Raw genomic sequence first — 25639 nt, forward strand, 5'->3', positions numbered from 1 at the left:
CATTCCATCATAAGGGGTAGTAGTGGATTCTGTGAAATACGTATTGCTGGTGGGTATAAGTAGGTCCCTCTCAACTTCCAATTCAGCACTCTGCAGTCCCAGCTAGTTGTGGATACTGCATGTACCTGTTTTGGTGTTCTTAGCAGACTCCTTGAAAGCACCGATGAGAGGAGGATCTCCTCTGCTAGTTCTCTCTCAGAAATCAAGTGGCGAATACGCGCAATTGAGTGGAACCAGTGCATTGCATGGTGGCACTGCGCTATCAGGTGGTATATTTCGAGGTCTGGGACCCCAAAGCCCATACACTCGAAATGGAGCATCATCGTTTCCCAACCTATCCGAGAGGGCTTATTTGCCCCTACCAGCAAAATCAGTAAAGTCTTGAGGGTGAAGAAGTCGTTTTTAGTCAGTAGAATGTTCATAAAAATGTATAAAATTTGGGCAGAACAATCATTTTAAAGAAGGCTACTCTACCAGCTAGTGAAAGTGGAAGTTTTATTCAGAAGTTTATCTGATGTGTATGTTTAGCAATAGCTGTCTATAATTAAGTCTAATCACCAACTTCACTTCCCTAAGGAGCATCACTCGTAAGTATCTTTGAGTCTTCCACCCTGTGTATTAGAAACTCCATATCGCTTTTCTGCATGGAGCTCATGATTGGTGATAAATCAGTTTTCTCCGAATTAATTGTGAGCCTGCAGAATAGGCAAATAGTATAACCTCCCTGATAACGGGGATAGGTTCGTTTTGCGGGCCCAAATAATTATTAATGCGTCGTTGAGATACATGGATAACCGGATGTGGCCCCTAAATAAGATGAGCCCTCTGTGCTTATGATTCTCATGAAGGTGATGACCTAGAGGATCCTTCACTAGTATAAATGGTTGTGGTGACAGGGGGTCATCCCTGCTTTGATCCTCTACCTATATGAATAACCTCCAATGTAAGGCCATTGGCTTATACCCAAGATGTGGGCTTGGCGTATAGTAGTGCAATGAAATTTGAAGAGAGACCCACGCGTGTGAGAGCCTCTATTCGAAAAGGCTGGTCAAGTGAATCCAGATTCAATTAGTGTAGCACCACAAATACTGTGTGGAAATTAATGTTCATTGATCTGTGCATGATAGCACCTGTGAGACTATGCTCTCAAGCATAAGTGATTTTCAGCATGTGATAAGCTGGGCTAGTATTTTGTTATCACAATTCAGTAGGGTTAGAGAACAGTATGACACACATTTAGTGGGGTCCCTTTCAGGCTTGGGCAGCAATATTGACGGTGGTGGGATGCCACCCTTCCAAAGCTTTGGCAAATACCTCGAGTAAATGTAGTTCTAGAAATTGCTGATATGCATTGTAATCCTCAACAGTCAAGCTGGATGATCCTGGTGCTCTCCCCCCTCTAGTGTATCTATTGCAGCAATCATCTCCTCCAAGAAAATTGGGTTGCTCAGAAACTGTCTGCGATAATCTTCTAGCCATACAAGTGCATCTTCATCTAAATAGCTCTTTAAAAAGTCATCAAATTCTAATGTTCGGAGAGTGTACAGGTGTGCATAGTATTGGGTGAATTCACCTAATGTACTTTCGCTATCAGTTAAGGGCTCTCCACTGTTGTAGTCTATTAGTGCCATGCTCGTCTCATGCAGTCAATGCTGAGGAGCCAGGATAGGGTGGTGCCAAATCTCTCCCCTTCTCCATACTGCCTGGCTAATGCATACTTAACCTAGGACATTGACCCCTCTGTCTGTTAAATCTCTAAACTTATGCAATAGCTGATTTTGTTTGCTAATATGCTTAATAGGCGCTTGATCAATCTTAATTTCTACTACTGCAGTTTCTCATTCTAAGCATGTGAGTTGCCTGCAAATATCTCTTAAGTATGCCTGCATGTTTCCCTATTAGTACCCCGCTCACATTGGCCTTAAAAGTGTCCCTCAGAGTTATGCCTTCGCCTTTTTGATGTAGCTTAAATTCAATACATCACATATTAGGATGCAAGTTCCCATGAAGTAAAAATTGTAGGATGAAAATATCTACACGCTCCCCACTTTCATGCAGAGGTAAATATTCGCCGGAGAGTCAGGTGGGTCCCTTGAAGAAACTGCACGTCTATTGTGTGCCCTTCAAGATAAGCGAGTACTTTTCTCGCTTCACAGGGGCTGTTAAGCCCTCTAATATTCTAAGTGAGCCATGTGATCTGCTTCTTATAGTATGCCATCTAATATACTGTGTAATGTGATGCAGCTGCAGTTTTAAGGTCGCCTGCGATGGAATCATGATGTTGAGTGGGATTAAATGTAAAAATAGCAACTAATCAGTAACAAATCCCCAGGAAGCCTACCGCCCCCTACCCGCACTGATTAGCCCAACTGTCAGTTCCAACAAACCATTGTATCTCTTATTAGAACATGAAATAAAAAGAAGGGGAAGAAAGTTACAAAAGAAATCCCACCATTCATTAAACAAAAAGTGGTTATTCACACCATTGAACCTAGCATTGCTCCACAACACACAACTGGTGGGTATAAGAAGCCCGTGATGTGGGCGAGGGCAATCGAAGGCAATCTCTCCCATGGTGTGTCCCTCTTAATTGCCCCATTGGGCTGTTTCTGGTCCCCTCGACCAAGGCCGTTGTTGTATAGGTTAAGCCAGGCCTACAAACCTGCATCTCAGATCTTAACAAACATGGATGAACAATTTCAGTCCTCATCATGTTGTTTTATAGTCAATTCCTGTGTCCCATATGTAGGCGAAGAACTGCTTGCATTTTGTGATGTTTTCGTTGGGACTCCAGATGATTTGGAAAATTTGAGTGCCTCCACTGCCTTTATTTAGAACAGCGTTTTCCTATAGGATTCCACCCTAAGGTTGCCAGGGTATAACTTTGCATATTTTATGGCTCACTGTCAAAGAACGCATTTGGTCTCCACAGATTTGCGTCCGGCATCCTGTACTCCAGCTGCGAAGTCAGGAAAGATGGAGATGTTCGAGCCCTGGTGTTGTATTGGGCCCTTCTATTCAAAAAGCTAGCCGAAGATCAGTGCCATGGTCTCAATAGTTTCCTTACTGTGCAATTACAGCCTTTGGTTGTGCACCTGGTGGTGGCCTGGGGTCTAAGGATGAATGTGCTCATTCTTCTCGAAATACATTTGAGAAGCTGTCTGTACCACATAGGTCGACCAACAGTCCCTCCACATATGTCTCCGTCCAGCCAGTATTTGAAGATTTCACCAAGCCAAGGACTCTGTCGTTGTTGCGGCGTGACTACACATCCAAATCCTTATATCTGCTGGCAACAGCTAAGAGTTATGTCTCTAGTTTACTCATTTTGGTTTGGCTCTGCTTTTGGCAGCATCATAGTCGGGCCCGGTATCCTTCTTTCAGCTCCATTAAGTTTGGGAGCTTGTCTATTGATTCACTCCAGTAGGTGATCAAACCACATTGTGATGGAGTCTATTTTACTGTTGATGGCCTGAAGGCTGGCTTTAATTACAACAGTGTGAAGGTAGTATTCATATTACCGACCTGCATTGTTGCGTCTGCTTGTTCAGCCTCTCCCTCTGCCAGTTGACCCGCTCCCTGTGTAGTTCTGCACTGATCAAACATTAATTTACCATGTTTAGGGTTGCTTTTTCCCATTTCTATCTCCCCCCCTGTCACGGGGACGGCAGGGAACACAACGTCGTAGGGGGTGACTGGTGGAGATCACCCGAACTGACGGGCCTTATGCTTTGTGTCCCTCAGGACGATCCATGGACAACATCTCTTACGGAACACTCTGAAGGTAAAGCATGTCCCTTTAACTGGGAATCCGTTCCTGATAACCCCACCCCCTCTACTGACGTTGGCAGCCGACCACCAATAAGACTCACAGAGCCGAGAAGCCGGGTGGGTGGTGACACCGGAGAGAGGAGAGAGAAGGAGAGCGACGGTGAGGCAGACTTCCAGCGGGAAAACGAGCCGAGGGAACAGCGTACGAGGAGCAGAAGCACCACGGAGGACGGGAAGTCTGAGACGGGAGGACTCCGCAACCACGCTTCGCCAAGTCACACCCCCGGAGGAGTGTGGCTATCCCAGGCACGGCCCCGTAAAACCCTCGCGGAGCTCCGACCCCTGAGAGGCAAAGAAGACCATCGCACCACGGCGATAACGAGATCCCGGCACCTGAAGACCAGACCCTCACTGACTTATAAAAACTAAACCAGCCCGTACCCTGGCGATAGAGTTGGATTGCTAATAAAGCCCCCTTACCTAAGCGCCTTCTGTTGCGTCCTTTCGTCCCGCTTACAGTGGTGGAGAATGCGGGCATAGAGGACCCCATCTGTACCTCAAAGATGGATGCGCTAATACAACATATGATTAAGGGGCAGGAGAAACTGGAATGGGCCGTAGAACAGCAGATGGCCTCTGTGAGCGCAGACCGCGAAGTCTTCAAGAACACTATAGCCGCGCAACTAGAAGGGCTACAAAAAGCGGTAACAGACCCACAGGTTGCCACAGGGCAAGAAATACGTAGCCCCAGTCACCCCACCCCTGCCGGGATATCACTGCAGAAGTATGTGCCTGGCGAAGACCCGGACGCTTTCCTTACGAATTTCGAGTGGGTCGCCAGAGCGTGTAGTTGGCCTCTGGAGAAGTGGCCGTTCTTTCTGGCGCCTCTGCTGACGGGAGAGGCACAAGCGGCCTATCAACTGGCTAACGCCACCGGAGATGCCCCGTATGGTTCAATCAAGTCTCTTATTTTGGATCACTTGGGTCTCGATGCTGAGGCCTATCTGGTCCGGTTTCGAAAGGAGAAAGGAGCACCCGGAGAAAATCCCAAGACCCTGTACTTCCGCCTTAAAATGGCAGCAGACAAATGGCTGAGTCCCAGTATAAGCACAAAGGAGGAAATAATGGAGAAAATCTATTTGGAGCAGTATTTGGAAGCCTTACCGTACCACACTCAGAGGTGGCTGAGGCAACACACTCACCTAACAGCAGAACAGGCCGTAGAGATGGCCACCACCTTCTCCAGAGCCCAACCAAAGGGGTATGTCGGGGAGATGGAGAAACTACGTAACATACCCTACCGGACTGACAAAAGACCTAAGAACCCCGAGCTGCCAAAACCCCGTCCCCTGAGATATGATGGGCCCGTCCTGAAGGGTCCACAATGTTTTGATTGTGGGGAGTGGGGCCATATCGCCCGAGCATGCCCCAAGAAACGACCTAGGATATATACCCAAATCCATATTATACACCGCGGAGATGGGGTCCGCGTTTCACGTAAGTGTGCAGGTAAACGGCAAACCCTTACACGCACTGTTAGATTCCGGTTGCAAACAATCCGTCATTCAGGGTTTGTGGGTAACTCCCGACCAGTTAGTACCTGACTCATTTGTACACATTCGATGCGTCCATGGGGATGTCAAGCCATATCCTATAGCTGATATCCCTATTATACACTCCACGGGGGCCAGTACCCAAATACGAGTAGGCGTTCTAGATAGCCTCCCAGAAGACCTTATAATTGGGACCGACAATCCTGAGTTCCAAGAAATGTTCCGCCTGGTATTGAATAACACAGAGGGAGGGAACAAATCCCCAGGCAACAAAAAGAATGTCACTGCCCCGGCCCTGATAACCCCGGAACCCTGGTTGTTGGACCGTAGTTTCAAATTTACCCAGGCCAACGATGCCACCCTCTTTAACGCATGGGAACAAGCCCATAGCTCCGTGGACACTGTCCCTTGTAGCTATCCCCGCTTTCTCATTAAAGACGCTCTGCTATACCGACAAGGAGGCCCCTTTGATCCCCACCAGCTATTAGTTCCCAGAGCCTTTCATGAACAAATCCTGTTCTTTGCCCACTCTCACCTCACGGCTGGACATTCAGGGTCTGAGAAGACAACACAGAACATACTCAGACATTTTTACTGGCCAGGCATTTACAAGGACACCAAAGCCCACTGTCAGACCTGTACGGTCTGCCAAAGAAGGAACACCCATAGACCCCCTGCAGTTCCCCTACAGCCACTTCCAGTGATAGGTACTCCATTCGAAAGAGTAGGGATGGGCCTTATAGGACTTCTGCCCCGCACAAAAAAAGGTCATATGTATGTATTGGTGGTGGTGGATTACGCCACTAGATTTCCAGAGGCTTTTCCCTTAGGAGCCCCCACTACCCGCAACATAGCCGACCGGTTTGTGGAGCTGTTTTCAAGAGTTGGATTCCCCAAAGAAATATTAACGGACCAGGGTACACCGTTTGTCTCTCGCCTGATGAAGGAAGTATGCCGAATCCTAGACGTACGTCAGATCAAGACTTCGGTGTACCACCCGCAAACAGACGGGTTGGTGGAACGCTACAATGGTACCTTAAAAGCAACACTCAAGAAGATGCTACACGTGGAGGGAAAAGAGTGGGACCAGCTTTTACCATTGGCCTTATATGTCATAAGGAGCCAGGTTCAGAGCAGCCTCGGCTGCTCGTCCTTTGAACTGTTATACGGACGCCAACCAAGAAGTCTAATGGAAATGAAGAAGGAGGCGTGGGAAAAGGAAGACATATTGGAGTCCCGAGAGATGCTGGAGTATACACAAGGTCTACAATAAAAACTAGGAAAACTCTGCGACTTGGCGTACTCCAACCTCGAGAAAAAGCAAGAGAAACAGGCATTTTACTACAACCAAGGGAAAAGGTGGAGGTCCCTTAAAGTAAACGATTGGGCGTTAGTGCTGCTGCCTACGTCCACACACAAATTCCAGAGCGAGTGGAAAGGTCCCTATAGAATTGTAGAAACCATAGGGAAGACCACCTACAAATTACAGATCACACCAAGCCGGACCCAGGTATGCCATATCAACATATTAAAGAAATGGATGGGTCCCCGCCCAAGACAACCAGCCTCACGGTACCCACACAACGGAAGGATAAGACCACCCTACACCAGCTGGTCATCAACCCAGACTTAAGTCGGGAAAAAACCGAGGAATTAACGGAGGTACTGCAGTCCCACGTCTCGCTGTTTTCGGACGTCCCTGGGAGGACACATCTCGTGGAACACCGAATAGAAACAACTCCAGGGAAGATCATCAAGCAACGACCGTATAGAATACCGGCGGCCCAAAGAGAAGCAATACAGCAAGAAGTACGAGACATGCTACAGCTGGGGGTGATACGACCATCCCGAAGCGAATGGTCTTCACCTATAGTGATGGTGCCGAAGCCTGATGGAAGCACCCGATTCTGTATGGACTTTCGTGCTCTCAATGAAATCTCCTCCTTCGACGCCTACCCCATTCCGCGTATTGATGAGCTTATCGAGAAACTAGGAGAAGCCAGATACATCAATACGCTGGAGTTAACCAAGGGCTACTGGCAGGTACCATTGAGGGAAGAGGACCGAAAGAAGACCGCCTTCTCAACACCTGACTGTCTTTATGAATTCACAGTATTGCCCTTCGGCCTTCATGGTGCCCCGGCCACATTTCAACGTCTGATGAACTCTGTCTTGAGGGAACACCAAGGCTTTTCGTCAGCTTATCTCGACGATATTGTGGTCTTCAGCCCAGACTGAAAAACACACCTCCAGCATCTACACACGCTCTTTCAGGCCCTACGAAAGGCCGGCCTACATGTGAATGCAAAGAAATCAAGGGTAGCCTTCCACAAAGTGAACTACTTGGGTTATGTCCTAGGTCATGGTCTCATCGCCCCACAGAAAGAGAAGGTGAAAGCCATTACCGACACCCCTTTCCCGTCCACTAAAAGGGACATGAGAGCCTTCTTGGGCCTGATCGGCTACTATAGGAGGTTCATACCAAACTTTTCCGAGCTGGCCTCTCCCCTGACAGACACCCTTCAGAAAAATGTAAAACCACAGATATTCACGGTGCCCACCTTAGAAATGAGACAGGCCTTTAGTGACTTAAAAGACATCATCACTTCCAGCCCCGTGTTATCCTCCCCGGACTTTTCCAGGCCATTTATCCTACATACAGATGCGTCCAATCACGGCCTGGGAGCCGTTCTGTCACAGGTGTTGGCTGACGGTATGGAACACCCTATTTTATACATCAGCAGAAAGCTCTTCCCAAGAGAGGCAAGATATCCCACGATTGAACGCGAATGCCTTGCAATTAGGTGGGCCGTTGATAAGTTAAGATATTATCTAGAAGGTCGCCACTTCACGTTATACACCGACCACGCCCCACTCCAGTGGATGAGTCCCAACATCTCAAACAATCCAAGGGTCCTCCGTTGGTTCCTAGCACTCCAGCCCTTTTCCTTTTCCCTTAAACATCGCAAAGGGTCGGAAAACGGCAGCGCAGATTACTTGTCTAGGACATCCCCTCTCCCCGAGCGGGAGCATCCGGTGGTGGAGGAGTGTCACGGGGACGGCAGGGAACACAACGTCGTAGGGGGTGACTGGTGGAGATCACCCGAACTGACGGGCCCTATGCTTTGTGTCCCTCAGGACGATCCATGGACAACATCTCTTACGGAACACTCTGAAGGTGAAGCATGTCCCTTTAACTGGGAATCCTTTCCTGATAACCCCGCCCCCTCTACTGACGTTGGCAGCCGACCACCAATAAGACTCACAGAGCCGAGAAGCCGGGTGGGTGGTGACACCGGAGAGAGGAGAGAGAAGGAGAGCGACGGTGAGGCAGACTTCCAGTGGGAAAACGAGCCGAGGGAACAGCGTACGAGGAGCAGAAGCGCCACGGAGGACGGGAAGTCGGAGACGGGAGGACTCCGCAACCACGCTTCGCCGAGCCACACCCCCGGAGGAGTGTGGCTATCCCAGGCACGCCCCCGGAAAACCCTCGCAGAGCTCCGACCCCTGAGAGGCAAAGAAGACCATCGCACCGCGGCGATAACGAGATCCCGGCACCTGAAGACCAGACCCTCACTGACTTATAAAAACTAAACCAGCCCGTACCCTGGCTATAGAGTTGGATTGCTAATAAAGCCCCCTTATCTAAGCGCCTTCTGTTGCGTCCTCCTTTCGTCCCGCTTACACCCCCCAAGTTCGTCTGGTTTAATGCTGTGAGCGATTGATGATATTGGCAAGTAGCATGTAGTTAGATCAGAGGTGAGTCACACTAAGAGAGGTGGTGAGATTAGTATGTACTATATCACAGATTGTGCCTTGGCTTTGCCTTCATTGTCTTTTAGTGAACGATTGTGAGGTATGAGGTCCGTGGTCTCGGCACTATAGATAACCAGGCGGGCCGGCCAGCAAGGGTAATGCCAACATATGATAGACTCCACAGCAGAGTCTGTGCACCCAGACCTTAGTTGGGTTGAAGTGCATTGGGGCAACATGCATTGCACATGGCTATATGTATCAATTGAGGTTTCCAACACTGCATAAGAAGCAGACTTTGGGCGCCCATCTTTCCAGGCTCTTGAATCAAGGCCAGTACGCACACCTGAGCCACATTTTTTGGGTTCCTATTGTACCATGCTGTGTAGGCTCCCAGTCCATTAGCCTCTGGGTACGGAGGAGGGGTAGTGGGAGTCCTGGGGAGGTTTGTTGTAGGCCTCCCGACTTGGCGGGAAGGGCATAGAAGTCAGCCTTAGCCTCACTGGCCACTCCTGTTGCAGCCTGGTACTTCGAGGCTGATCTCCTGGCGCGAGCCGTGATTTGTGTAGGCAGCTCTCACTGCAGTTTTGAAGTGTCTTTTTTGCTCCCCCCCCAGGTCCCCCTATGATTAAACAGCCCTAGCCTCCCCTGTAAGTCATAAAGAGTGGCCAGGAGCATGGCTCCTCACCCATCGCATGTTGTGTTGCAGTAAAGCACCGCACTAGGTTGCCCACATGACAACCCCCTCTCCGGATCTGATATATTTTACATGCAACAAACAATTGCCATTTCTATTCACTATTCGTACTGTACAGTATTATCATGTCCACCATCTCATGCTGAATAGTTTTCAGTTTTCATAGATAATTTACCAATTATGGATAGGTGCTTGGCTTGGAGGTCTTTTAATGCTTCTTCTAGAGGAATACATTCAGTGGCCTCATGCTCACTGAGCACAATATTTCTTTATTATCACTTTAAAAAGATGTCAGAATTGGACCCTGTGATTACTTTACCTAATGTTTTAATAACACTACTGTAAATCTTAAGTTACATAATACTTATGTTGTTGATCATTATTATTAACTGAAAGGTGCTACATAGCTGTATTGCACTACAGATTAGTGTACAAAATCCCCATCGCTCAATGTCTTCCCCAGAGTACACTGTGTTTAAGTCTCTGCCAAAGCATGGGAAGCATGACCAGATCACTATGGGACTTCAGTTAAAAAATTGCAATTATAGGATTTAATTTTATTAAACCATCTGGTCTAGCAAATTGACTATTCCATGTGCCCGACTTGGGCGGTCTTCTTACCGGAATTTGTAACTCTTTTTCATGTTGGGCAATCAGTCAGACTACTAGCGTCCCCTGCTCCCCCTCAGCCCTTGAAATAGCTGGAGAGACTGCATTGGTTAGGCTCCATAAGGGCTTTAATCAGTTGATCTTTCCAGGACTGTCTAGTGGATGATCAGCTTTTTGTGGGGTTCTCCGGAGCAAAGAATGGGAAGGGCCGCGACAAAGGGGAGAAGGCGGAACCCACCAGAGTTGGGTGGAGAAGACAGCACCTCTCGGGTCCTAAAGTCACTGCGCACACAGCTAGAAAACATAGAAAATAGGCTGAAAACACTAGACCAAAAGAACGCGCTGAACCCAGACTGCAAGCTGTTGGTGGAAATAAAAGAATGCCACACAGAATACACCAGCACATCTGAGCAGGAAGTGCTGCATATGTCTCGTAGATGGAAAGCAAGATCATATGGGGAGGGTGGGAGACTGAGGCGCTCCCTAGCCTCAAAGCTAGCCAAACCCAGCCAAACCCAGATCGCAAACATATGTCATAGAAATAGAAGCTGCAGACGGAGTTAGATGCTATTACACCAATGCTATCCTATCGCAATCTGTGATGTTCTACGGCTAGCTGTATGGGCGAGGCGAAGCTACAGGAGAGGAAGATACAATAGAGTATCTGGAAGAGGTGGCACTAGCATGGCTCTCACCGGGACAGAGAGAGTTTCTGCCACAGCCAATCACAACAGATGAAGTAGCTGATGCTATACGCACCTTACCAAACCGGAAGGCATCATTGAGAGATGGCCTCCCCAGTAAATTCTATACACCAAGCAATTTTCAAGGAGGCCTTAGAAACAATACCGCACGTTGGTATTTAAGTAGGAATCTATTATATGTGGTGCAACAATCATGGAAAAAAAGACCTCCTAATTCCCAAAAAGTGAATAAATTCACATAAACATTTTCAAGGGGATGATCAGCACACACTTATTTATAAACATGAATTGATTAGCTGAAATCGTTCTTCTCATCAAGTGAAATCCAAAGAATTTCATGGAGACATGTATTAAGTTGTGATAATTCTTTATTCTTTTTTCTCTTCACGGTGTAGCCAACGCATTTCGTCCCTTCACAGGACTTTTTCAGGGCTCATAACGTGATATTTTCATGTGATAGATGTATTATCTCCAATGTTCAACAGCATCAAATTCTCGCTCGTCTGCCCCCTTCAAGTGATCTCTGGAAATGGTATAAAAAAAAGAAAGAAAAAGATACAATTTCCAGAGATCACTTGAAGGGGGCAGACGGCCATTTGATCGAGGACTACAGATGCAGTGGCCGACACAGGCCCTTAATATTTGAAAAAGGAATAGCTTTATTTGGGAGTATTGGATCCATTAAACATCTGCTAAGAAAACAGAACGAAAATTTGATGTTGTTGAACATTGGAGATAATACATCTGTCACACGAAAATATCACATGATTGAGCCCTGAAGAAGTCCCGTGAAGGGACGAAACGCGTTGGCTACACCGTGAAGAAAAAGAATTATCAAAACTTAATACGTGTCTCCGTGAAATTCTTTGGGTTTCACTTGATGAGAATAACGATTTCAGCTAATCAATTCATGTTTATAAATAAGTGTTTGCTGATCATCCCCTTGTGAATTCTATAAAGCATATGCCAGCATCTTGATACCACACTTGTAAGTTATGTATGATGAAGCACATAGTAGATATATTCTGCCACAAACGCTTTTTGAAGCTCTGATAATAGCACTGTTAAAGCCAGTCAAAGCCCCTGATGCGTCCCTGCAATTCAGACAGTACCCATTGGCCCTCTCCCTGTACGCAGGCATGGTATTATATATACGAGATCCGGAAACAAAACTGTTATGTGCATACATACGGTATGAGAGGTACGTAGGGCTGAACATCAACTGGAATAAATCATTGGTGTTCCCCCTTACACAAGTCACGGAATCGCAGACACTGGAGTACACCCTGAAGTGGAGTCTGGAGCCAGTAAATTACCTAGGAGTATGGCTACACAGAGACCCAGAGACGGTGATAAGGCAAAATTATGGGAGAGCAGTCACCAAACTAACGGAACAAGTGGGCAGGTGGATACGTCTACCGCTCTCACTGGCTGATAGAGTAGCGATCATGAAAATGGTTATACTGCCTCGGTTTCTATACATGTTCACCAACATACCCATAGCGCTGACCTCCAATTTTTTCAAAACACACAAGATACACCTAGCATGGGCAGGCAAGCAGTCTGGATGCTGCTGGGCAACCCTGACAAAACCATATAAAAAGGTAGGTTTTGGAGCCCGGGACATTTATTTGTATTACCTTTGCGCTCAAGTGCAGTTTGTGCACTACTGGTATTATCCTACACTATTCTTACCGCACCTGGCAGTAGAGAGCGATGGTGCACACCTGACACCCCTCACAGCAGTGTTGCTATACAAACGATCAGAGATCACCAGACTAGAAATTAATACCATTCGTAACACTTCGAAAGCCTGGCGGGCATTATGCGACAGGGTAAAGTGGTCACCAATGGATGCACCTTCGCTACCATTGCGATTCCACCCGTATAAATCAGAGACCCAAGAACCAAAGTCAATAGATATTTTAGCGAAGGCAGCGTTGGACACAATTAGAGACCTTTACAGGGAGGGGAATTTCAAGACACTAGACGAATTTAGCGCTACTAAAGACACCTCTGACAGTGTTCACATATATTAGAATCAGGGCGGTGTTGAGATAGTTATATCTGCAGTTCTCAGAGGAACCAAGGACATAGAAGTGCTACAGGTGATGCCCACTAGCAGCTCGCGGAAACACCTAGTAACACGATTATACTCCAACGACAAGCGAAAGATGAGCCAGGGGCTGCTTTCAGCCGATGGAATGCAGTGCTGGACCCACCCCTGACACAGTAGAACTGGGAGGCCAGTTGTGCGCTTATGGGGAAGCTTACTGCTAATTGTAATCTTGAAATAATACATTTCAAATATTTACAACAACTTTATCACACACCCCTGAATTATATAAAATCGGCCTCCGGGCAGACGCGAGGAGCACAAAATGCAGAGAGATTTTTTTCACTTGTCATGGTCCTGTACACTCATATATCGGTTCTGGATTCAGGTAACACAGATGGCGTCTGAAATGGTGGCAGAGCACATAGATTGTACCCCACAGCTCTGTCTACTAGGTATAGCCAACTCTATAAACCAGCAAATAGAAAACTAGTAAACATTATCAAACTACTAGCCAAGAGACAGGTGGCTATGCTCTGGGGAAAGAAGGCGACTCCCAAGGTGGAGCAATTGCTGAAGGATATTGCGCATTGTAGAGATCAGTTTCAACATATTTGCGGAAGAATTACCAACAACTTCACGACCCAAAGATGTGTGGGGCCCTGCCACAACTTTTTTGCTAGAAATGCAAGCTGAGCGCTCATCGCCATGGCGGGACTATATAGACGCTGAAATATGAATGTGGTGGCGCTATTGAAGACAAGGGAAGGGGAGTGGTGGGCGGCGGGGGGAGAAAACTCACTATGCTGATGTCAAATATAACTGTACTGCCATAACCCTGAAGCGTTATGCAAGTTGAATATGTAAGGTACATAAACGCATTAATAAAATAAAACAAAATAGATTTGCTTGCATTCACATATGCCTTGATGGCAGTTTCCCACAAATAAATTAATTATGTCAGGACCAGTGATAAGTCTGTTTTCCGGGTGCCAGTGGGAGGGAGCACCCATGTATTTTATGGGACATGAAAGAGAGAGAAGGCTATCCCCTACAGATAAAAAATACTTTTCCCATGCAGAAACAAAAAAAAATACGTATGCAAATAATGGCATATCTCTGCACATTAAATCTTTCACTTTGTTGAAATTCTTTGTTATGGATGAGCGTACTCCTCGAAACTAAAGTTGTTGTACTTTTCCATCTGTACTCCTAGAATAAAAGTTAGAACCTTTTTGCAAATGTAAGATGAAACCTACTTAAGCCAATTTAAATTTTCTTCTTGATCCTTTAATAGTCGGGCTGTTGCTTGGTATGAGGGACAGGCTGCTTAAGGGGAGGAGTGACAATATGAATGGGGTACTGAGGCTAACTTTGGAAACAAAGTAATGAAGGCAAACGTTTTCCGAAATAAAGTGGTTTCTTTTCAACAGATGCTTCTTCAAGATGCTATAAATGCAACCACTGTGGCCCCGGAGATCAGTACTTTTGTGGAACTGATCTGGACTGAAGCGCTTGGTCACCTGGACCATATACTTCTCCAACCAGTGAACAGTATCAGTCTCAATGATGTGAGTTGTCATTCTGTGTACTGAGCTCCAAATTGATAATGGCAATTTCACGATAATGTGCTGTATCCATGGTTCATGATTAATGTGATTGGTATTTTGATATCAAAGGTGAGCAAAGCAGAAGGCATCCTATTGCAAGTGAGAAAGGCTTTGGATAGAGAAGATCCCAAAGACACGCTGATACCATTGATGTCAGAGTTTTATCGAATTATCCGCCATAAAAACGAAAAAGACCTTGACATCAACAAGAAGCTTTTATCCTCCAAAGAAACCCTCTGTCAGGTAAAACATGATTGGTTGAATGCTATATTACAGTGTTTTCTTTTTTTAACAATAAATTATATTTTTATGAACTTTGCTGTATTTTACATTAAAGAACATTGAACAAGTTTGAGTGTCAAACAAGCAGGCCTTTGGCGGATTGTGTGTAATGTGCATAAGTGCACTGTGGTACTCTTAGATCACAAGCTAATCTAGTGATATCTACATATGGTTTGACTGCCAAACAGGAGTTTAAACAAGCATTGGCATAGCCAATAGGTCTCGCCTTTGGGACCTTGTAAGTGTTTAGCCATGCAACAGTTGCATAACTAAATACTTATAAGGTCCCAAAAGCGAGACCTTTTGGCTATGCCAAGCGGGCGTGCGGCAGCGAAAATGAAAGTGATCGTGATAACGATCAAACATCAAAGCGGCCGCAAAAGTGAAGGCAATCGATAAAGTGCAGCGCGCGCGCCCGCGCACATGCACTGTAGCTCTAGGCTGGCCTGGTAGCACTTTTTGGAGCCCTCTCAATAAGTCTCGCCAGACCAGCGCATGCGCTGGGTCAGGCGAGACCTAAAAAGGACGAGGCTTTATCTTATACGCAGGATACAAGCAAATGCACAATAACATATCGGACGTGGACAACTGTATAGGAGCATGTTTAGAACATTTTAAAAAGTTTCCTGTGAACATCATACATTGTTTAGGCTTACCGTTCCAACCACTGAGCACATTGACCCAAGTATTGGAATGAGCCTTGCTTCAGGAATACCTCAAGCTTACTAATTTTCAGAGAGAAGGGTGCAAGAAGGTTAGTGAAAAATTATACTTTCTTTGTATTCATATATTTATTGACAAGGTGTTCTCTGCATTTGGACTGAAACATTTGAACAACCTCTTTTTCCATCACAGAATTGGTCCTTTTTTTGCACTCTTCAGGAATGGTCCCAAAATACACATCTTCACAATCCGCAAAGCCTTCTTAGACAGTATCCCTTCCCTCTCACCACAGCACCCCAATATAAAGCTTTGTTTTGGAAGGCTTCCTTATTTTTGTGCACTTAGTATTGTTAGTTCACATTTTTACATACCCCCAATAAAATGACACAAATGAAGAGTATGATATAAAAAAGAGGTTGTCAGTACTTACATTGCAAAATCATTTAAAATGACATCTTATTTAAAGTCATACATCTTCCTTTTTAACCCAAAGCCATTAAGAAAGAAGAATTTCAAAATGATATTAGTCAGGTTACGTGAAATTGAATGGAAAGAAATTTCCTATTTTGATTTATTGAGGATGCTTATGAATAACAGTAATTTTAAGTATCTGTTTCATTTGTAATTACCATTTTTATTTACTGCCAATTACTAAAGCCTTGTTGTGTTTAACACTATTAGAGAGAGAGGACTGTCTTAACTCACTTTGTATGACATTGCACATGAGATCATGTATTTCTAGCCCTTCTGGAGGACATTGATAATCAGAGGTTCTCTTTCCTGTGGAAGGGAATTGTACAACAGAGGTCCATGATCCACAACATAACCTCCTTTGAGTGATACCCTTGCAGTTTCTTTAAAACTTCCATTTTCTTTTAAACTTGATGTGGTCTCTTTTATACAAGGTATTAGGCTCCCTGGAAAGTCATCTTAAAATGGTCATACAGCGTTACAGGCAACTTCTGAAGTTCCTTCAGTATTAGCATCGGGTGCTGTAACCTTCGACCCCAACTGTCCTGCTTTAACATATGGAGCATACTGTAAGTTATCCATGAAGGCCTTGTGTAAGGAAGTGCCTCTTTTGTATGGCCACCCCCAAGTTTTTGGACTAATGCTGCTGTTTGTTCGACTCTGAGCATGCAGTGAGGTCTACTAATCAGACCTCAGTGCCTGTGCCCTTACCATTAAACTGATTTGTGGAATTAGCTTTTACCTAATTGGCTGAGCTAACTTACCTGTGAGTTCCTAGTTAATTTTACCAGGGCTTGTAAGTTAAATGCTCCCCCCAGGGATTGCAGCTCTGGTTGTGCTACCCTGGGTAGTACACAAGTAAAACGAGAGTTCAAGCCCGCCACTTGAAGAGCAGTTTTAACTGCTGGCCCGGCTTTGCCATTTAAAGAAATGGCAAAGGCAGACTTTCCCCTGGTATATGTGTAAGTCACCCCTATGGCAGGCCTATCTAGTCCGAAGGCAGGGTACAGCATATCAAACACAACAAGATGATGGACGGAGTGCTGAAACTATTCAACCACTCACCCCCAGTCAAGAGATCTGGGTTTAACCCATTGTTCTTTTGGTCACTATGCCACCCCAGTTTGGACCCAGCCATATGCAAATCAGGGGAATAGTCCAGTACGAACTGCCAGGCCAGGTCCTCCCTGGACCAGAAAGAAGCATCCTGGGACCAGTTTCGGGGTTTCACCCCTCATCAGCCAGGCTAGCTTGAATCCAGTGGCACAGCAAGCAACGGAGCCAGTCTGGGCATATCATTGGCCACTTAGGGCACATATAGCAAACACAACAAGATGATGGTCTGAGTGCTGAAAGTTTTTAACCACACACCCCAATCAAGAGATCTGGGTTTAATCCATCATTCTTTTGCTCACTATGTCACCCTAGTTTGGACCAAGCCATATGCAAATCAGTCTTGACCCTGTTCTGCAGGGGAACAGTCTAGACCGAACTGCCAAGCCCTGTCCTCCCTGGACCAGAAACAAGCATCCTGTTACCGGTTTCACGGTTTCACCCCTCATCAGCCAGGCTAGCTTGAATCTAGTGGCACAGCGAGCATGGGACCCACATTTGGGCATACCCTTGGCCACTTAGGGCACACATAACAAACGCAACAAGATGATGGACGGAGTGCTGAAAATGTTCAATCCCTCGCCCCAGTCAAGAGATCTGGGTTTAATCCACTATTCTTTTGCTCACTTTGCCACCTCAGTTTGGACCCAGCCGTATGCAAATCAATCTTGACCCTCCTCCTCATGGGAACAGTCCAGCCTAAATGCCAGGCGAGGTCCTGCCTGGAGCAGTAACAAGCATCCTGGTACCGGTTTCGGGGTTGCACCCCTCATCAGCCAGGCTATCTTGAATCCAGTGGCACAGCGAGCAAGGGACCCACGTCTGGGCTTACTCTTGGCCACTTAGGGCACACTTAGCAAACACAACAAGATGATGGATGGAGTGCTGAAACTTTTCAACCACTCACCCCAATCAAGAGATCTGGGTTTAATCCATCGTTCCATATACCACGGGCAGAACATGTAACTTTACATGGTCTGACAGTAAAAAAGCAGAATTGTTGTTTTTACTGTGGAAAAGTTTGGTCGCCCATTTGGCAAATTCAGAGTTGCACGCTGAGCCCTCTGCTGGTGAGACCAAAGCGGGTCATCCAAGGTATCAAACAACTCATTACATTAAGTTCGACTTGATTCTCAGGTCGAAATTAATGTAACCAGTTGCTGCGTGCAACTTTATCAAAGTTGCCATGTTGTTGCCTTTAGTACCCTGTGCTCACACTGGTTGCATACGGTGTCCTGTCGCAGAGACAGGTTTTTGCCCACCTGGGGAGACGTGCTAACGTAACGACTCCCAGGAAAGGATACAATAGAAGCCTGCTTTGGAAGGAGGTGTCACCTCCCTCCTGCAGGAAGCCACACGGGTGTTGGCCCACAGGCGAGCTTCAAAGGAGAAGCCACCTTTAAACGGTAAATGGGTAACACTTGGGAGAGGTACTACATTGTTCAGGCTGGCACTTGGGAAAGGAGAGAGGAAACCAGTTGCCAAACCAGTTTTCCAGGGGCTTGTAGTCCCCTTGGTAGCCACACTACTGGGATGGGCTAGGGAGCTCCACACACAATGAGAGGGGTCCTGTTATCTTGGAAGTACACATAATGATGCCCAGATGCCACACTTCGCAGGAAGGTGCCATCAAGTGGGAGGGAACCTGGTAGTTCATTGGCTACCAGACGCATCCTGCCCTGAGAGCCTTTTCTGAGCATAAGTGGGGTAACCCCTGGCACCCCGAACTCATATCTCAACTTGACTGGAAGAAGGACCATAGAAAAACTGCACTGTGGAACCAGAAAAGAGGCTATACCGGCATAACTGTACCTGCTGAATCTGGTGGTTAGCAAAGGAGAGGGACTGTGCCTGCTGTGTCCTGCTCGGGAAGGTGGTGTCTCTGGAGTCCAGCCAAAGCCAAGAAACTCCAAGGATCAGTGAGCTGGCCTCCTGTTCACAGCATAGGGACACAAAAGCTGGAGAGCCTGCTGGGGCAAGTTGGTAGCCCGGGATCTTTAAACTGCCACCAACTGTCGACATGCAGCGCTACGGTCTAGGTCGGACCTGTTGCACAAAGTTGCACTCGAGTTGCTGAACCTCAGAGTCTCGTCAAAGTGGTGGAGGTAGTTATCGACCCAGGAAAGATTGGCCTGTGACCGCAATACTTGGCGACTGCTAGTTTGGTGGCGACTGGGCTTCTGCCAGCACCAAGAATACGTTGTGGGACATCGGCCCTGTGACCAGAACCGCCTCACCCTCTTCATGTACCGAGGAGGAGTCCAGCAAAACCCCGTCGCCCGCATCCTCTGAGCATCTTCGACATCCTTCATCCCTTTCATGAGGACCACTTCCAAAGAAAACACCTGCAAAGGATAAAAGTGCCTAGAACTGACTGAAGACAGCTTCTTTTGCTGAGGTAACTCTTTCTGAGGGTCTGGCTGGTCTCCCTGAATGGCTCTCTACTACAGTTGGTCTCCTAAAGTTACTAGCTGTGATCACATTCCAACTAGCCCAAACGTTTTGGTGAACATTTTCTAAGTGTCAAATTCGTTGAATTTGCCAATGCTTCTTTGCAGTTGAATGAAATAACTAAATTTACTATACCTTATAAATTCTTTATCTCCATAACCCTCTGGTGGAATTGTTTTGTTGAGGTGGCTAAAATACATATAAATGCAGTCTCTTTTTATAAATTACTGTCAGATTTGTTTGTTGCCCTTTCAATTTTCGCTTCACTTGTTTTGATGCTGTTTAAATGTGTTACGCTTGTTCGTTTGGGTAAGAATTGCTGTTCAGAGCCACATCTACCCAGGGTTCAGCTGAAGGTTTGACAGACGAAACCCAGGGGTCCTAAAGGGGTTGGTATGTGTATTACACGGTGAGGTCGCACAACCACACCATATAATGCACCCTATTTCCTCACACCTTGTCTGCCCCTACAGTAAAAAATTAGACCCACTGGAGTGCTATGCTGTTTATCAGTGTATTTAACCCTGTGAGTTAACCCTTATTTGTAGATAGCAAGGTTGTGATTGCAGACCTCAAGGTAATTTGGGGGCAGAAACCTTTTTTATTTCTATAAGACCATTAAGCAACCACGACCGCTGGCGGCCTGGGAGCGCCATCCTTTGAATCGTATTTTCTCGCGGCGCAGCTCCAGTGGCTGTCACACTGGACGGCGGAGCGACAGGTGGGGGAAACGATCACGGAGGGCGGCAAACTTCCTCTACCGATGATCCGCCGGCTGCTCATGCCGGGCTCCAAACCGGCACGTACACACCCGCTCCAGGTTGCTATAGCCCGCAGATGCATGATGCGGATACACCGCATGTCGAGGGGCCAGCCGATATATTCCCCTCTGCTCCCCCTTGTGGGCTTCCCCCGACGGAGCGGATACTACACTGCGGAGGCCCTCCGAGTGTGGACGGAGCACGGGGTCACTGAGATGGAGGCACTGTTCCAAGAGGGACAACTGCGGACGTACGCACAGCTGGTGGAGTGGCATGACCTCCCTCAGGGGCAGTTTTTGACACACAGACAGCTGCTGGAGAGTGGCGGCCAATTCTGGCATACACGCGATGGGGAACCACCGACACACCCGGTGCTGCACACAGTGCTGCGGATGGGGGCGGGCAACCACCTCATCACCTGGCTATATAAAGCGATCCGGGAGCTCACAGACGTCTCCCTAGACAAACTCCGAGAAGCGTGGGAAACCGACGCCGGCAGAGTATTCAACGACGCGGAATGGCGTAAAGCCCTGGAATCTCCTAAAAAGGTGTCCAGGAATGCGCGTTTTAAAAATATCCAATTTAATATCCTACACCGGGCATACCTCACCCCGGACAGGCTCCACCGGTTTTACCCCGATACGCGATTCGAATGTCCCCGATGCCACCAAGTAGACGCCGATTTCAAACATATGTTCTGGGCCTGCCCGTCCATACAATGTTTCTGGGGGGGAGTACACCAAGCCCTTCAAGAGACGACCGACCTCCCGCCCGCCACCACATGGGAGGAATGCGCGTTGGGGATGACCCCGAGGAGAAAATCCGCAAAGGTATCCGGGAAGTTCATTTCCTTGGCCCTTCTACTCGCGAAGAGGAACATCGCGATGTACTGGAGGGCCCCGGAGGGGCCCTCCAGCCAGGCATGGGTTGGCGCGGTGCTCAAGTGGGGTGCAGCAGAGGAGGAGCTACTGCGAGAGGAGGAGGCGAACGGCGCCCGCAAACACCCGATATCTATGGAGTGGGCTCAGCTCCTCATCCTATTTAAGCAAACAGGAGCAACGGGGGAAACCCTAGACCTAACACATTCCGCCCCCCACGCCCCAGTGGCCCCCCCCGGTGGCCCCGATACGACAAGAGACACAGGCAACCCATAAGGCAGACAACATGCCTAGACGCGAGAACACGTATGAACCCGACCCCCCCGCCTAATGTCAGGTAGCGGACCCGCCTCCCCCCCCCACCCAGGGATACCCGGGACACGCCGCACACACCTACCACTGGCCCATACCCAATCTACCACGAGATTCTCTCGTCTGCCGACCCCGCACTCCCTCTTCCCCCCCATGCTCTCCCCATCATCTCCCTCCCTCCCCTACTCTACCTGGTTACGAGACCCCTCCCCTACCCAAGAGCCCTGTTCAAGCCGCCCCGTAGGCAGCAAGAGCCCCAGTTAGCGGTTTCAACACAGTTGTTTGTAGTTACATGACATGACAGGGAATCCAGGAGGGAGGGGACCGCAGCTCGGACCTCGATAGGAAGGGGCGACCGTCCCCCGACCGAGGCCGAAAATGTAGGCACGACTAGGTCGGCAAACATGGGGGCCAGACGGAGCCGACCACTGGGAAGACGAGTCTCTCAAGACACCACGAAAGATATGAGCCACTGACGGACTGCAGCACATACACACGCTAACTTCCCTATAGATCCCTAATGTTATGCTGTGCCGTAGTACAAGAACTTATGATAATACCGATGATTCTTACTTGTAATGCATTCCATGAAAAAACCCTAATAAAAACATGTCAATTAAAAAATAAGACCATTAAGCAAATAACCTCGACAAACCACTTTTTTCTTGTGTGATTTCATAGATATGATGTTGCACAACGACATTGCAAGATAGAATATCTCTGAAACATCAGTGAGGAAGAAATATCAGTGCAGTAAATAGACAAAAGTGACAAAATTACTTACATTAAACTGAGAGTTTGATTTGTTCCTTTCACGTTCCATGGCTTTTTTCTCCTGCTTTTGTCTTTCTTCTTCATTTAACAAAACAGATATTACCAAATAAGCTCCTATAATACAATATGTAAGTTTTTTTTTTTTTTTAACCCCTTCAGTGCCCATGACGAGCTGGACTCGTCATGGGCCGCGGTGGCGCTGTGCCCATGACGAGTCCAGCTCGTCATAGACCCCGCCCGCTAATGCAACGGCCGGCACTGGGCGGGGAAAGGGGCGGGCACTGAAGGGGTTAAATCTGTTTTATTTTGCAAAAACAAAGAAATAAACAACTTGGTCACTTCACTTACAGCACTTTCTCTAGATCAGCAGCTACACAGTAGGGCCAGTATACTGTATTTAGTACATCAAAGCATTGTCCGGCTAGTCCAGGGTCTCCGTGCCGGGCCGGCGGGGCTGCGATGGCTCACAGATGTGACCTCTGAATGCATTCCAGTTCGCCCACACTTCCCCCCATTTCCGGGTGCACCCTCGCATTGTATACACAGTCTTCTCCTGCAGCATACACCAGTCCATGTCTCTTTGCCAGTCGGCTAGTTTAGGAGGAGCCGATGCCCCCCACAGGCGTGCGATATTCCTATTTGCCCAAGTGCGACCCATAGTTTCCCCCTTGTAGGTAACAATATGTAAGTTTAACCTGCAAGTGGATACATTTCCTGGTTATCTTCTACTTTCAGTAGCTACTGCATATATGGAATTGATTTCACACCCAAAGTAGATAATGACTTTTTCCTTTTAGATGACATTTTGGTCCAAAATAAACTGTCTAATATAAATAAGTAGTTGTCAGACAGAGTGTCACATGTTTCTATGGTTATATTACCAATATACTCCTTTAGGTGTTTATTGTACTGATCAGCACTTCGCTCTCAATTAATATTATAGGGCCAATACGAGGGCTAGGACAGTGTGAGTCTCAAAGGACGAGAACCCAGGGAAAGTAAAGAAAACCTACACAGGACAACATTCGAGGTCCAAACCATGAAGGTTTATTCAAAATTAGTTATCCTTACAGAAAGCAAAACAATAGTTTACATCTGCATCAATATAATTCGTAACGAGTCAAAAATGTTTTAAGCACAGAATCAAATAACACTGCCATAGAGTCTGCCTTCATTAAAGTAGGCAAAAGGTCTGTAACGTTTCAAAGTACAAAGTCAGAAAGAGGACCGACGTGAAATCTGCCTCTGGAAAATAGGCATTAAAGCTTTTCCTCGGAAGTAACCTAAGTATAGTATTAAAAACAGTCTGACATGAAGATGCACTTTTGTATAGTTTCAGAAGAGTGAAAAGAACGCCCTTGACATAATGTGAGATGGTATCATAGTGCTGAACTAATAAGGTTACATGAAATAAACAATCAACATTTCAAACATTGTGTTACATTAAACAGGCTACCCAAAGAACCGCATACATATTCATTTTCTAGTGTGCCCTGTAGCCTACATACAAGTGGATATAACATTGTGCTGTCAAACAATAAACTATTTAAATGAATAAACTTAACAGTCATGACTGTGAGCAGCAACAGCCTTGATTATTTGCAACATTATGAGAACATCTCTAGCATAATTTCCTTCGAAGCACAAGTTAGATAAAGTACGAGAAGCTGCACCACAAAGGAGATCCGATTTCTACGTTTTTCTTGTTAATGGAAAAAAACTCCGCCATGCCTTTAAACATGACAATTAAAACAACATGTATTTTACAGGAAGTTTGAGGCCATGGTATATCAACTATAAGTCTAGGTATACTAACTTAAACATATGCAAAATAAGCATTAAACTTTTAATTAATAAATTTGACCTAACATCATCTCACTATCTGGCTAACAGATCATATAAGGTAGGATGCAGGCTGTGAAGAGCTACCTGAAGGCTCTTCAAAATGTCTTGTATCATTTATATATATATTAGGTGCCCACCAGCGTTTCACGTTTGTAAACAAAGAGAACATTTTAGTTGTACATGCAGATACAAGGGAGAGGATTCACATGGTATTCCAGGGATCCCTGCTAGTTGTGTATCAACAAATATCATTTATGCCAATTTTATGGAATGGTTGTCTATCAGATGCCTAGGATAGGATGTCAACCTTATGCAATGGATTTCTACCTTCTGCCTCATATGTCACACTTTATTAAAGGAGTGGCCTCCATATGCTGTGGTAAATATCCGATACCAGGAAAGGAACCAGATTAGAGCATTTACCACCTTCTGCCTACCAGATACGAGGGCTCTCCCAGCTGATGGCTGGGATGTTCTTCCAATTTCAGTGTCACAACTAAATACTGGCATGTCCAAGGGTGCCCACAATGCACTGGGGGTGCTCATATTATGCAGTGAATGCCTACCTTATGTTATTGATACCCATTCAGTGTTAGGGGTCATGAAAGGATACCAGGGATAGAATACTATCAGTATCTTTGAGGCCCCCCTCTTTCAATATCTGGGATGTCTACCTTTTGACAGGAAAGATCAACATAAGTCAGTGATACCCAACCAATAGAAAGAATCCCACGAGCAGCTAAGGGTGACATCACCAGCAAGTGCCAGGGATTGAATGTCCAACTTAGGGAAGGGATTGCCACCACATGTGAGGGATCACTACTGTATGCCATTTTGGCTATCATATGCTGTTGGTGAACACTAGATGCCAGGGATCCGCAGATTATGCTATGTTTCCCAAATATATACCATGGGTAGCCATCAGATTTAGGCATGGGATGCCCACTATATGCCAGGGATATATGCCCACTTTATACTATTGATTGTGTTACCTTATACAAGGCATCACACACATATATAACCTCTCAAATTACTTTTTAATGCTTTCACCATGGATTGATCCAGTCCTGGCAAGAGGAAAGACGACCCTGTCAGATGTCCTCTAGTCCATATGATTGGCATTATGCATGTCCAGGGCTCAGAATGGATAAAGCAGCCTCCTTGAAATAGAAGTGATCTGAAAGAGACTGTAGTTATAGATTCCTTACCTTAGAATTAACCCCAGGCGTCAGACTGGATCCGGAGATTTTTTTCTTGAGCAGTATCACTGGGCATCGGTAAGTGGTGTTGGTCAAATCCTCATCCACCGTTAGCATCGTGGTCGCCGGAATGATGT

The 25639-nt window shown here is 46.5% G+C and overlaps 1 protein-coding gene across 8 annotated transcripts in view; it reads left to right on the top strand.

The window, feature by feature from the left end:
* PARP4 (poly(ADP-ribose) polymerase family member 4) overlaps positions 1 to 25639 on the top strand; it is a 2159601-nt gene that overhangs the window by 337098 nt on the left and 1796864 nt on the right. For all 8 annotated transcript variants that reach the window (XM_085621544.1, XM_085621545.1, XM_085621546.1 and 5 more), the window contains exons 9-10: positions 14577 to 14714; positions 14823 to 14996. In XM_085621544.1, the coding sequence (XP_085477670.1) occupies positions 14577 to 14714; positions 14823 to 14996 (312 nt within the window). The remainder of the gene's footprint in view (positions 1 to 14576; positions 14715 to 14822; positions 14997 to 25639) is intronic.

This window comes from Triturus cristatus, chromosome 8, assembly GCF_964204655.1.
Source record: "Triturus cristatus chromosome 8, aTriCri1.1, whole genome shotgun sequence".
NCBI lineage: Eukaryota > Metazoa > Chordata > Amphibia > Caudata > Salamandridae > Triturus > Triturus cristatus.